This window comes from Anomaloglossus baeobatrachus, chromosome 1 (assembly GCF_048569485.1).
Source record: "Anomaloglossus baeobatrachus isolate aAnoBae1 chromosome 1, aAnoBae1.hap1, whole genome shotgun sequence".
Lineage (NCBI taxonomy): Eukaryota > Metazoa > Chordata > Amphibia > Anura > Aromobatidae > Anomaloglossus > Anomaloglossus baeobatrachus.
The window spans coordinates 776,451,961-776,467,379 of record NC_134353.1 but is presented as its reverse complement, the minus strand read 5'-3'; the positions used below and the strand labels follow the sequence as shown (position 1 = coordinate 776,467,379).

Genomic DNA, 15,419 nt, shown 5'->3' with positions numbered 1-15,419 from the left:
AACACATTGTACACACATACATACACACATTGTACACACACACTGTACATACTGAACACATTGTACACACATACATACACACATTGTACACACATACTGTACATACTGAACACAAAGGACACACATACATACACACATTGTACATACTGAACACATTGTACACACATACATACACACATTGTACACACATACTGTACATACTGAACACAAAGGACACACATACACACACACATTGTACACACATACTGTACATACTGAACACAAAGGACACACATACATACACACATTGTACACACACACTGTACATACTGAACACAAAGGACACACATTGTACATACACACATTGTACACACACACTGTACATACTGAACACAAAGGACACACATTGTACACACACACTGTACATACTGAACACAAAGGACACACATACACACACATTGTACACACATACTGTACATACTGAACACAAAGGACACACATACACACATTGTACACACACACTGTACATACTGAACACAAAGGACACACATACACACACACACTGTACATACTGAACACAAAGGACACACATACACACACACACTGTACATACTGAACACAAAGGACACACATACACACACATTGTACACACACACTGTACATACTGAACACAAAGGACACACATTGTACATACACACATTGTACACACACACTGTACGCACACCAAAATATGGAAGCATAGGATACTGAATAGCAAAATCAGTTTATTTCAACACAACCTGGAACAGAAATGTTTAAATGCTAACATAGCATGGGTCCAACTTCTGCTGGTGGTGCACAGCACTACAAATCCCAGCAAGTGGAACACAATATGGCAATGCAACACTAGTTACATACCAACTTTTTTAACAGTTAAGTGACAATAAATGTCATTGAGGTAGTATTGCACATAAGACAAATGTATAGAGGTTGTCCTGACTAACATTGATGGTCTGGCCTTACTATAGGTAATCAATGTGTGATGGCTGGAGGGCGGATGTGCGGTATCTAGCCGCTGTCACTACATACAAGATGGAGCACCTTCATAACGGCAAATCTGGCCAGCATTAAGAACAGCTGATCATCCGAGGTGTCGGGTGCGGCCCTACAGCAATCACACATTGATCAACTAAAGCAGAGGTGAGGACCTCCAGGTCTGGAGGGTGCAGGTCATGTGTTCAGGATTTCCTTATGGTACTGTCACACTGGTGGAGGATCGCCTCTGAACATGCCTGTAGTCCAGGCGAGGCAGGGGGCTATACTTTGTATGGCTCCCGTCATGTGTCAGAACACTATTGCTGCGTCACACTGGTGGAGGATCTCCTCTGGACATGCCTGTAGTCCAGGCGAGGCAGGGGGCTATACTTTGTATGGCTCCCGTCATGTGTCAGAACACTATTGCTGCGTCACACTGGTGGAGGATCGCCTCTGAACATGCCTGTAGTCCAGGCGAGGCAGGGGGCTATACTTTGTATGGCTCCCGTCATGTGTCAGAACACTATTGCTGCGTCACACTGGTGGAGGATCGCCTCTGAACATGCCTGTAGTCCAGGCGAGGCAGGGGGCTATACTTTGTATGGCTCCCGTCATGTGTCAGAGCACTATTGCTGCGTCACACTGGTGGAGGATCGCCTCTGAACATGCCTGTAGTCCAGGCGAGGCAGGGGGCTATACTTTGTATGGCTCCCGTCATGTGTCAGAACACTATTGCTGCGTCACACTGGTGGAGGATCGCCTCTGAACATGCCTGTAGTCCAGGCGAGGCAGGGGGCTATACTTTGTATGGCTCCCGTCATGTGTCAGAACACTATTGCTGCGTCACACTGGTGGAGGATCGCCTCTGAACATGCCTGTAGTCCAGGCGAGGCAGGGGGCTATACTTTGTATGGCTCCCGTCATGTGTCAGAACACTATTGCTGCGTCACACTGGTGGAGGATCGCCTCTGAACATGCCTGTAGTCCAGGCGAGGCAGGGGGCTATACTTTGTATGGCTCCCGTCATGTGTCAGAACACTATTGCTGCGTCACACTGGTGGAGGATCGCCTCTGAACATGCCTGTAGTCCAGGCGAGGCAGGGGGCTATACTTTGTATGGCTCCCGTCATGTGTCAGAACACTATTGCTGCGTCACACTGGTGGAGGATCGCCTCTGAACATGCCTGTAGTCCAGGCGAGGCAGGGAGCTATACTTTGTATGGCTCCCGTCATGTGTCAGCACTATTGCTGCGTCACACTGGTGGAGGATCGCCTCTGGACATGCCTGTAGTCCAGGCGAGGCAGGGGGCTATACTTTGTATGGCTCCCGTCATGTGTCAGAACACTATTGCTGCGTCACACTGGTGGAGGATCGCCTCTGAACATGCCTGTAGTCCAGGCGAGGCAGGGGGCTATACTTTGTATGGCTCCCGTCATGTGTCAGAACACTATTGCTGCGTCACACTGGTGGAGGATCGCCTCTGAACATGCCTGTAGTCCAGGCGAGGCAGGGAGCTATACTTTGTATGGCTCCCGTCATGTGTCAGAACACTATTGCTGCGTCACACTGGTGGAGGATCGCCTCTGAACATGCCTGTAGTCCAGGCGAGGCAGGGGGCTATACTTTGTATGGCTCCCGTCATGTGTCAGAACACTATTGCTGCGTCACACTGGTGGAGGATCGCCTCTGAACATGCCTGTAGTCCAGGCGAGGCAGGGGGCTATACTTTGTATGGCTCCCGTCATGTGTCAGAACACTATTGCTGCGTCACACTGGTGGAGGATCGCCTCTGAACATGCCTGTAGTCCAGGTGAGGCAGGGAGCTATACTTTGTATGGCTCCCGTCATGTGTCAGAACACTATTGCTGCGTCACACTGGTGGAGGATCGCCTCTGGACATGCCTGTAGTCCAGGCGAGGCAGGGGGCTATACTTTGTATGGCTCCCGTCATGTGTCAGAGCACTATTGCTGCGTCACACTGGTGGAGGATCGCCTCTGAACATGCCTGTAGTCCAGGCGAGGCAGGGGGCTATACTTTGTATGGCTCCCGTCGTGTGTCAGAGCACTATTGCTGCGTCACACTGGTGGAGGATCTCCTCTGAACATGCCTGTAGTCCAGGCGAGGCAGGGGGCTATACTTTGTATGGCTCCCGTCATGTGTCAGAACACTATTGCTGCGTCACACTGGTGGAGGATCGCCTCTGAACATGCCTGTAGTCCAGGCGAGGCAGGGGGCTATACTTTGTATGGCTCCCGTCATGTGTCAGAGCACTATTGCTGCGTCACACTGGTGGAGGATCGCCTCTGAACATGCCTGTAGTCCAGGCGAGGCAGGGGGCTATACTTTGTATGGCTCCCGTCATGTGTCAGAGCACTATTGCTGCGTCACACTGGTGGAGGATCGCCTCTGAACATGCCTGTAGTCCAGGCGAGGCAGGGGGCTATACTTTGTATGGCTCCCGTCATGTGTCAGAACACTATTGCTGCGTCACACTGGTGGAGGATCGCCTCTGAACATGCCTGTAGTCCAGGCGAGGCAGGGGGCTATACTTTGTATGGCTCCCGTCATGTGTCAGAGCACTATTGCTGCGTCACACTGGTGGAGGATCGCCTCTGAACATGCCTGTAGTCCAGGCGAGGCAGGGGGCTATACTTTGTATGGCTCCCGTCATGTGTCAGAACACTATTGCTGCGTCACACTGGTGGAGGATCGCCTCTGAACATGCCTGTAGTCCAGGCGAGGCAGGGGGCTATACTTTGTATGGCTCCCGTCATGTGTCAGAGCACTATTGCTGCGTCACACTGGTGGAGGATCGCCTCTGAACATGCCTGTAGTCCAGGCGAGGCAGGGGGCTATACTTTGTATGGCTCCCGTCATGTGTCAGAACACTATTGCTGCGTCACACTGGTGGAGGATCGCCTCTGAACATGCCTGTAGTCCAGGCGAGGCAGGGAGCTATACTTTGTATGGCTCCCGTCATGTGTCAGAGCACTATTGCTGCGTCACACTGGTGGAGGATCGCCTCTGAACATGCCTGTAGTCCAGGCGAGGCAGGGGGCTATACTTTGTATGGCTCCCGTCATGTGTCAGAGCACTATTGCTGCGTCACACTGGTGGAGGATCGCCTCTGAACATGCCTGTAGTCCAGGCGAGGCAGGGAGCTATACTTTGTATGGCTCCCGTCATGTGTCAGAACACTATTGCTGCGTCACACTGGTGGAGGATCGCCTCTGAACATGCCTGTAGTCCAGGCGAGGCAGGGGGCTATACTTTGTATGGCTCCCGTCATGTGTCAGAGCACTATTGCTGCGTCACACTGGTGGAGCATCGCCTCTGAACATGCCTGTAGTCCAGGCGAGGCAGGGGGCTATACTTTGTATGGCTCCCGTCATGTGTCAGAACACTATTGCTGCGTCACACTGGTGGAGGATCGCCTCTGGACATGCCTGTAGTCCAGGCGAGGCAGGGAGCTATACTTTGTATGGCTCCCGTCATGTGTCAGAGCACTATTGCTGCGTCACACTGGTGGAGGATCGCCTCTGAACATGCCTGTAGTCCAGGCGAGGCAGGGGGCTATACTTTGTATGGCTCCCGTCATGTGTCAGAACACTATTGCTGCGTCACACTGGTGGAGGATCGCCTCTGAACATGCCTGTAGTCCAGGCGAGGCAGGGAGCTATACTTTGTATGGCTCCCGTCATGTGTCAGAACACTATTGCTGCGTCACACTGGTGGAGGATCGCCTCTGAACATGCCTGTAGTCCAGGCGAGGCAGGGGGCTATACTTTGTATGGCTCCCGTCATGTGTCAGAGCACTATTGCTGCGTCACACTGGTGGAGGATCGCCTCTGAACATGCCTGTAGTCCAGGCGAGGCAGGGAGCTATACTTTGTATGGCTCCCGTCATGTGTCAGAACACTATTGCTGCGTCACACTGGTGGAGGATCGCCTCTGAACATGCCTGTAGTCCAGGCGAGGCAGGGGGCTATACTTTGTATGGCTCCCGTCATGTGTCAGAACACTATTGCTGCGTCACACTGGTGGAGGATCGCCTCTGAACATGCCTGTAGTCCAGGCGAGGCAGGGGGCTATACTTTGTATGGCTCCCGTCATGTGTCAGAACACTATTGCTGCGTCACACGCGGCAATGTGTTCAGATCGCCTGCTCCTCATCGCCAGGTTTCCCAGCAGTGCTAGGCAACCTCCGAATTCAGGAGATGAGCGATGGCAGCGGGAAATTGCCCTGTCACACGAGGCGACACACTGGCGATATCATTGTAACTTGACCATGCCTACTAAGTTGCAGCATCGCCAGTGATACCTCCCTGTCTGACGGGGTCTTTAGTATTGCACAGTTGATAATTGAATCATCTACACTGTGTGTGGCACTCAAGACCTGAAGTTTCCCATCTCTGAATTAAAGTAAGGGCCGTGTCACACATGTCAATGTGGTGGGCAACGTCGCTGATGACCGTGTGACCCCGCCCACCGCATCAACGTCACGGGTGAGATGTCATATGTGACGATCTCACCTGCGACTTCTCCTGCAATGTCGCTGTGTGATGCCATAGCATCACACCAGTGTCTCCAGGAGCTATAGTGCAGCTCCTGAAGTCGCTGGTGTGAAGGTGTCACATGCAGCGATGTCGCTAGATTGCAGTTGCGTGGTTTTCGGTCCAGACCGAAAACTTCGCGACTGCGACCAGCGATAAATTGTGGGGCGATTTTGCCGGGTCACACGTGGCGATGCACTCACGATATCGCCGCAGTGACATCGCTGTGGCGATATCGTGAGTCACATTAGGCTGCGGGGAAACCAGGAGAGGTAAGTACAGATTTATTTTTTAATGAGTACACGCTCGCCAGAGGATTATGGGGGAGGAGGGGGGTGCATTATAGTCTATGGCGAGTTGTGAGGCTGCATTATGCTATGTGGAAGGCTGTGAGGCTGCATTATACTATATGGAGGGCTGTGAGGCAGTATTATACTATATGGAGGATAATGGGGGTGCATTATTATAATTGGATGACTATGGGGGACTATGGGATGCATTATAATATATAAATGACTATGAGGGTGCATTGTGATATATGGAGGAATATGGGGATGCGTTATAATAATTGGATGACTATTGTGGTGGGAGGAGAACACCATATATACCAGGATAAGGGACATATATACACGGGCCCATACATATGATCTGACCAACATGTGTGCGCGCGGAGTGTGACAGGTGGGGGAGTGCCCAGGTCTACATTTCATAATGTGGCTCACCAGACTCTAGTTACGCCACTGATAATTAGGAAGCCATACAAAAAAAGTGTTTTATAGATGTGTGCAGATGTCAGATCTATTTACAGCTAAAAATGCCAGGATTTGTAACAGAAATAGAAAAAAAGTCTCAACTGCGAGAATTGTGACACCGCAACGCCACAGACACATGCATATAGAGGCTAATGAATATGTTCTATGTAGTCACCAAACTAGTAAAAAAATATCAATTGTGGTCACAAAAAAAAATACACACACACACACATACATACACACACACATACATGCACACACACACACACACACTCACACACACGCACACATGCACACACATGCACAGACACTCACACACACACACAGCAGCTTCCACTAAACATTGAAGGAATGGAGACATGGCTTATTATCAATGATTTTCTCTTTTTTATGCCAGAAAGAAAACCTTACAGGGTTAAATGAACATGTCAGGGGTCATCTGTGCTGTGCACACACTAGAGAAGATGATCATTGTTATCAGCAAACAAGCTGAGCCCTCTCCTCCTACACATTACCATATGTGCCAGCCGAGGTCAGAAAACTTAACCCTAGCACATCATTCCCTGGTACTCAATTGTGCCCACTGAACTAAGGAAGAACCACTATGTGTGTATAGCTTTAAGTGTCAGCTCCTGCCCAGAGCTTGTGTTTACTTTACTCTGCTCCTTATCTCCTGCTTCCCCCTGAAGCAGAGAAAAAAAAAAAAAAAGCGGCTCTTTATGGCTCGTTCACTTTGATGATTCGGCTCATATCGTTCACTTCAAAGAGCCGGCTCAAAGAATCGGCTCGTTCGCGAACGACACATCACTAGTTCCTGCGGTGTCACACATAGCGATGTGTGATGCCGCAGGAACGACGAACAACCAGAAGCATGCACAATCACCGATATTTCGTAAAGGAGCGACGTGTCAACGATCAACAATTTGACATTTTTGCACTCGATCGTCGCTCCTGTGTGTTACACGCTGCGATGTCGCTAACGACACTGGATGTGCGTCACTAACACAGTGACCCCGACGATATATCGTTAGCGATGTCTCAGAGTGTAAAGCACCCTTTATTCTCGAGGAGACATGGTTGGGGGTAAGTTAACCGCCCACAAAAAGCAGACCCCCCTTCCCAGGATCATCATACTTACCAGTCCCGGGCATCTGTATGGCTCTCAGATCTCCCTGAAATCTCCCAGTAGCTGTGCTTCTCTGCATCTGACACTCACCGGTACAATCGCGGGCACGCACTCACAGCATCTGGAGATACCACGTGCTTTCGGCTATGTGATCCTCCGGCAGGTCCTGGAAGGTCACTGCACTGCACAGTATCGCCACTGAGAAGCAAACGATATTGCTGGATGTGGTGAGTGTGGATGCGATCTGTAGTGTGAGTATGTATGTGATCTGATGTGTGTGTTCCACTGCAGGACCTTGATGCACTTACCTGCTCCGGCGCCTGGGGAGTATGCTCGGGGTGGAGGGAGGGACTTCTCTCTACTTTCTTCTGGGGGTGCCCGCTGTCTATAATGAAGTGTCCTGTAGTGTCTAACTTTCTTACCACTACATTACACGTCATTATTGACCAAGACTAGGTCTTATTTTCAGGGGATATCCTATATTTAAGCCTCCTTAAAAACTCCTGCTAGGTCTTATTCTCAGGGGAGGTCTTATTTTCGGGGAAACACGGTAGTTCTCTTTAAACAGAACAAATAGTACTAAATGTTCAAACATTGCAATGTAATGCTGGAAACATACATAAATGTGCACTAACTACAAGTAAGAAGATCAACGTAACTTTGCCCTGCTCCAGCTTTCCAGTAATGGTTTATAGCTGCAGTGGTGACATCAGGACTACAGCACTTGTGACCCCTGCAGCCAATCACTGGTATAAGCAGAAGAAAGCCCACACCATCACAAATTATGGTGAGCAACCCTGATATTTTTAGCAGGCGCAAACTTACACATACTGAAGAAACTTTGAGAAAAAAAAACAAATACAAAAAACAAAAATGAAGGACATGGCAATGGTTACAGAATAATTGTACTCACTAATTATATGGATTTCATCTGACACTGCTGAACGCCCCTTGTGTCAGTAGTAAGACATGTATAACATTATACCAGGACACATACATGATTAGTCACCATGGCTTTTAGGACACAAAGCGGAGCATGCAGTGTAATCCTGTGTCCTGTGCTGTAGACCTATAGCGGAGCATGCAGTGTAATCCTGTGTCCTGTGCTGTAGGTACAAAGCACAGCATGCAGTGTAATCCTGTGTCCTGTGCGGTGTATATAAAGCGGAGCATGCAGTGTAATCCTGTGTCCTGTGCGGTGTATATAAAGCGGAGCATGCAGTGTAATCCTGTGTCCTGTGCGGTGTATATAAAGCGGAGCATGCAGTGTAATCCTGTGTCCTGTGCGGTGTATATAAAGCGGAGCATGCAGTGTAATCCTGTGTCCTGTGCGGTGTATATAAAGCGGAGCATGCAGTGTAATCCTGTGCGGTGTATATAAAGCGGAGCATGCAGTGTAATCCTGTGCGGTGTATATAAAGCGGAGCATGCAGTGTAATCCTGTGTCCTGTGCGGTGTATATAAAGCGGAGCATGCAGTGTAATCCTGTGTCCTGTGCGGTGTATATAAAGCGGAGCATGCAGTGTAATCCTGTGTCCTGTGCGGTGTATATAAAGCGGAGCATGCAGTGTAATCCTGTGTCCTGTGCTGCAGACATATAGCGGAGCATGCAGTGTAATCCTGTGTCCTGTGCGGCAGACATATAGCGGAGCATGCAGTGTAATCCTGTGTCCTGTGCTGCAGACATATAGCGGAGCATGCAGTGTAATCCTGTGTCCTGTGCTGTGGACATATAGCGGAGCATGCAGTGTAATCCTGTGTCCTGTGCTGCAGACATATAGCGGAGCATGCAGTGTAATCCTGTGTCCTGTGCGGTGTATATAAAGCGGAGCATGCAGTGTAATCCTGTGTCTTGTGCGGTGTATATAAAGCGGAGCATGCAGTGTAATCCTGTGTCCTGTGCGGTGTATATAAAGCGGAGCATGCAGTGTAATCCTGTGTCCTGTGCTGCAGACATATAGCGGAGCATGCAGTGTAATCCTGTGTCCTGTGCTGCAGACATATAGCGGAGCATGCAGTGTAATCCTGTGTCCTGTGCGGTGTATATAAAGCGGAGCATGCAGTGTAATCCTGTGTCCTGTGCGGTGTATATAAAGCGGAGCATGCAGTGTAATCCTGTGTCTTGTGCGGTGTATATAAAGCGGAGCATGCAGTGTAATCCTGTGTCCTGTGCTGCAGACATATAGCGGAGCATGCAGTGTAATCCTGTGTCCTGTGCTGTGTATATAAAGCAGAGCATGCAGTGTAATCCTGTGTCCTGTGCTGTGTATATAAAGCAGAGCATGCAGTGTAATCCTGTGTCCTGTGCTGTGTATATAAAGCAGAGCATGCAGTGTAATCCTGTGTCCTGTGCTGTGTATATAAGCAGAGCATGCAGTGTAATCCTGTGCTGTAGACATATAGCGGAGCATGCAGTGTAATCCTGTGTCCTGTGCTGCAGACCTATAGCGGAGCATGCAGTGTAATCCTGTGTCCTGTGCTGTGTATATAAAGCAGAGCATGCAGTGTAATCCTGTGCTGTGTATATAAAGCAGAGCATGCAGTGTAATCCTGTGCTGTGTATATAAGCAGAGCATGCAGTGTAATCCTGTGCTGTAGACATATAGCGGAGCATGCAGTGTAATCCTGTGTCCTGTGCTGCAGACATATAGCGGAGCATGCAGTGTAATCCTGTGTCCTGTGCTGCAGACATATAGCGGAGCATGCAGTGTAATCCTGTGCTGTAGACATATAGCGGAGCATGCAGTGTAATCCTGTGTCCTGTGCTGTAGACCTATAGCGGAGCATGCAGTGTAATCCTGTGTCCTGTGCTGTGTATATAAAGCAGAGCATGCAGTGTAATCCTGTGCTGTGTATATAAGCAGAGCATGCAGTGTAATCCTGTGCTGTAGACATATAGCGGAGCATGCAGTGTAATCCTGTGTCCTGTGCTGCAGACATATAGCGGAGCATGCAGTGTAATCCTGTGTCCTGTGCTGCAGACATATAGCGGAGCATGCAGTGTAATCTTGTGCTGTAGACATATAGCGGAGCATGCAGTGTAATCCTGTGTCCTGTGCTGTAGACCTATAGCGGAGCATGCAGTGTAATCCTGTGTCCTGTGCTGTGTATATAAAGCAGAGCATGCAGTGTAATCCTGTGTCCTGTACTGTGTATATAAGCAGAGCATGCAGTGTAATCCTGTGCTGTAGACATATAGCGGAGCATGCAGTGTAATCCTGTGTCCTGTGCTGCAGACATATAGCGTAGCATGCAGTGTAATCCTGTGTCCTGTGCTGTGTATATAAAGCAGAGCATGCAGTGTAATCCTGTGTCCTGTGCTGTGTATATAAGCAGAGCATGCAGTGTAATCCTGTGTCCTGTGCTGTGTATATAAGCAGAGCATGCAGTGTAATCCTGTGTCCTGTGCTGTGTATATAAGCAGAGCATGCAGTGTAATCCTGTGCTGTAGACATATAGCGGAGCATGCAGTGTAATCCTGTGTCCTGTGCTGTGTATATAAGCAGAGCATGCAGTGTAATCCTGTGTCCTGTGCTGCAGACATATAGCGGAGCATGCAGTGTAATCCTGTGCTGTAGACATATAGCGGAGCATGCAGTGTAATCCTGTGTCCTGTGCTGTAGACCTATAGCGGAGCATGCAGTGTAATCCTGTGTCCTGTGCTGTGTATATAAAGCAGAGCATGCAGTGTAATCCTGTGTCCTGTGCGGTGTATATAAAGCGGAGCATGCAGTGTAATCCTGTGTCCTGTGCTGTGTATATAAAGCAGAGCATGCAGTGTAATCCTGTGTCCTGTGCTGTGTATATAAGCAGAGCATGCAGTGTAATCCTGTGTCCTGTGCTGTGTATATAAGCAGAGCATGCAGTGTAATCCTGTGCTGTAGACATATAGCGGAGCATGCAGTGTAATCCTGTGTCCTGTGCTGTGTATATAAGCAGAGCATGCAGTGTAATCCTGTGTCCTGTGCTGTGTATATAAGCAGAGCATGCAGTGTAATCCTGTGTCCTGTGCTGTGTATATAAGCAGAGCATGCAGTGTAATCCTGTGCTGTAGACATATAGCGGAGCATGCAGTGTAATCCTGTGTCCTGTGCTGTGTATATAAGCAGAGCATGCAGTGTAGTCCTGTGCTGTGTATATAAGCAGAGCATGCAGTGTAATCCTGTGCTGTGTATATAAGCAGAGCATGCAGTGTAATCCTGTGCTGTGTATATAAGCAGAGCATGCAGTGTAATCCTGTGCTGTACCATATGACTTGCCAGGACTTGTATCATCACTTCTAGGCAGCAGCACCTACCTCTCCTTTTCCTCCCCATACACCATTGTACACACCATCGTTCTCCTCCTTCAGGCCCAGCTCCTTCAGCCATGCATACTGCGGCTGCTGGATTAGTAGCGTAGACATAGCTGAGATCTGTCTGCAACAGGAAGAAAAGATTTTCCTCTTGAGCACAAAATGTCTGGAGAGTGGGAAGGATAAGAGCAGCATGGTGAAGTCAGGCAGAGGGTGCAGCCGGCTAATGGGAGCTGGAAGAAGAGGACCCACCTCCAGCCCTGACACTGTGGATTGGTGGCTGCAGGCACAGCCCACACATGAGCCGTCAGTGTGCACAGTCCGGCTGCTCCTGCCCTGACAGTGTGGATTGGTGGCTGCAGGCACAGCCCTCTACAGCAGCCGGCTTCCTTCCTGTACTGTCCCCTCCAGTGTACTGTCCCCTCCAGTGTACTGTCCCCTCCAGTGTACTGTCCCCTCCAGTGTACTGTCCCCTCCAGTGTACTGTCCCCTCCAGTGTACTGTCCCCTCCAGTGTACTGTCCCCTCCAGTGTACTGTCAGGAACAGTTATTATTACTGTCTATATAGGTGCAAAAAGTCTAAGCACAGGATTAATATGGAGACATAGTACTAGTACTCCCTCCCCCTCACTAGCTCTGGCAGCACACTGAGACTATGTTTGTGCATTTCTATTTGCTTCCTAGGGCTTCTATAAAAGCACAACTAGAATACATTTACACAGGTTTAGGCAATAAAAAGTATATACAAAGCTTATTCACAGAGTAGCCAATCAAGACAAAAGACTGAAGGCTGCTTTACACCAGACAATCTATCATGCGATAGACAGGGCTGTATTTTGCCTTCGTGCTGCCCTAGGCACTTTAAGTGGTCGCGCCCCTTATTGACAACGTAAAACTGAGTTTTCGCACACGACATCTGTTTAAGGCAGATCTACTCTGTAAAACACTTGAAAAAGTATCAATGAGAAACGAAGGGCACTAACCCCCCCCCAATGGGAATCACCACAGACACATCAAAACATAGCATGAGTATAAAATATTCCCACCGTCCCCACTTATATACTGCGGAGCTGCCGCCCGACCACCGTGCGGAGCTGCCGCCCGACCACCGTGCGGAGCTGCCGCCCGACCACCGTGCGGAGCTGCCGCCCGACCACCGTGCGGAGCTGCCGCCTGACCTACACCCCACCTATTGTCTCCTCCCCATAATCCTATAGAATGTAAGCCCGCAAGGGTAGGGCCCTCTTCCCTCTGTACTAGTCTGTCTACTGTAACTTGTATACGTATTTTGTATGTAACCCCCTTCTCATGTACAGCACCATGGAATTAATGGTGCTCTATAAATAAATAATAATAATAATAATAATAATAATATACTGTGACTGTCACACTGCCCCTAATAAACTACACAGTGCCCTCCCTTATAAATTATACCCACCACACCTTCCTCAATTATGAAATATGATCTGCACACTGTCCTCACATCATGCTGCCCCCTCCTCACAGTGTCCCATGCATGCTGCCCCCTCCTCACAGTGTCCCATGCATGCTGCCCCCTCCTCACAGTGTCCCATCCATGCTGCCCCCTCCTCACAATGTCCCATGCATGCTGCCCCCTCCTCACAATGTCCCATGCATGCTGCCCCCTCCTCACAGTGTCCCATGCATGCTGCCCCCTCCTCACAGTGTCCCATCCATGCTGCCCCCTCCTCACAGTGTCCCATGCATGCTGAACCCTCCTCACAGTGTCCCATGCATGCTGCCCCCTCCTCACAGTGTCCCATGCATGCTGAACCCTCCTCACAGTGTCCCATGCATGCTGCCCCCTCCTCACAGTGTCCCATGCATGCTGCCCCCTCCTGACAGTGTCCCATGCATGCTGTCCCCTCCTCACAATGTCCCATGCATGCTGCCCCCTCCTCAGTGTCCCATGCATGCTGCCCCTCTCCATGAGCTCCTAATGCTGCCTTCCTCTTTTCCATAATGTCACCTCCATGCTGCCCCATTCATCCTAAGACCACCACACTAACGCTTATGCTGAGACCCCCCCCCCCCCCACACACACTACCCCACTCTTGATATTGACTCCCCTACATTGTTCCACTCCATACTGAGCCCAGACATGCTGCCCCTTCTCCATAATGAGCTCCCAATGCTGGCCCCCTCTTATTCTGAGCCCTTACACTCCCCCCATCGATATTGTCATTGCTCTATCCCTCAACCCTTGTCCTCTGTCTCTAGCATTGGCCACTCTCTCCCATTCCCCCAGCAGCAGCCGCTCTCTCCCGCCTTCACCAGCAGCCTCTCCCCCAGCATCAGCCTCTCTCTCCCCAGCCTCCCCCAGCATCAGCCTCTCTCCCCCCAGCCTCCCCCAGCTTCAGCCTCTCTCCCCCAGCTTCCCCCAGCATCAGCCTCTCTCCTCCCAGCCTCCCCCAGCATGAGCCTCCTCCAGCATCAGCCTCTCTCCTCCCAGTCTCCCCCAGCATGAGCCTCCTCCAGCATCAGCCTCTCTCCTCCCAGCCTCCCCCAGCATGAGCCTCCTCCAGCATCAGCCTCTCTCCTCCCAGCCTCCCCCAGCATCAGCCTCCTCCAGCATTAGCCTCTCTCCTCCCAGCCTCCCCCAGCATCAGCCTCCTCCAGCATCAGCCTCTCTCCTCCCAGCCTCCCCCAGCATCAGCCTCCTCCAGCATCAGCCTCTCTCCTCCCAGCCTCCCCCAGCATCAGCCTCCTCCAGCATCAGCCTCTCTCCTCCCAGCCTCCCCCAGCATCAGCCTCCTCCAGCATCAGCCTCTCTCCTCCCAGCCTCCCCCAGCATCAGCCTCCTCCAGCATCAGCCTCTCTCCTCCCAGCCTCCCCCAGCATCAGCCTCCTCCAGCATCAGCCTCTCTCCTCCCAGCCTCCCCCAGCATCAGCCTCCTCCAGCATCAGCCTCTCTCCTCCCAGCCTCCCCCAGCATCAGCCTCCCTGCTCCCAGCATCAGCCTCCCTCCTCCCAGCCTCCCCCAGCATCAGCCTCCCTCCTCCCAGCCTCACCTTCCCCCTCCCAGCCTCAGCCTCCCTCCTCCCAGCCTCAGCCTCCCTCCTCCCAGCCTCCCCCAGCCTCAGCCTCCCTCCTCCCAGCCTCAGCCTCCCCCAGCCTCAGCCTCCCTCCTCCCAGCCTTCCCCAGCTTCAGCCTCCCTCCTCCCAGCCTCCCCTAGCCTCAGCCTCCCTCCTCCCAACCTCCCCAAGCATCAGCCTCCCTCCTCCCAGCCTCCCCCAGCATCAGCCTCCCTCCTCCCAGCCTCCCCCAGCATCAGCCTCCCTCCTCCCAGCCTCCCCCAGCATCAGCCTTCCTCCTCCCAGCATCAGCCTTCCTCCTCCCAGCCTCAGCCTTCCTCCTCCCAGCCTCAGCCTTCCTCCTCCCAGCCTCCCCCAGCATCAGCCTCCCTCCTCCAAGCCTCACCTTCCCCCTCCCAGCATCAGCCTCTCTCCTCCCAGCCTCAGCCTCCCTCCTCCCAGCCTCCCCCAGCCTCAGCCTCCCTCCTCCCAACCTCCCCAAGCATCAGCCTCCCTCCTCCCAGCCTCCCCCAGCATCAGCCTCCCTCCTCCCAGCCTCCCCCAGCATCAGCCTCCCTCCTTCCAGCCTCCCCCAGCATCAGCCTCCCTCCTCCCAGCCTCCCCCAACATCAGCCTCCCTCCTCCCAGCCTCCCCCAGCATCA

At 51.4% G+C, this 15,419-nt stretch overlaps 1 protein-coding gene across 1 annotated transcript in view; it reads right to left on the bottom strand.

Annotated features, from left to right (window-relative positions):
- The window catches only part of ALDH7A1 (aldehyde dehydrogenase 7 family member A1), a 121,520-nt gene extending 109,550 nt beyond the window's left edge, over positions 1-11,970 (bottom strand). The window contains exon 1 of the mRNA XM_075341871.1: positions 11,724-11,970. Coding sequence (XP_075197986.1) covers positions 11,724-11,915 — 192 coding nt within the window. The 5' untranslated portion in view covers positions 11,916-11,970. The remainder of the gene's footprint in view (positions 1-11,723) is intronic.
- Between the last annotated feature and the right edge of the window lie 3,449 nt (positions 11,971-15,419).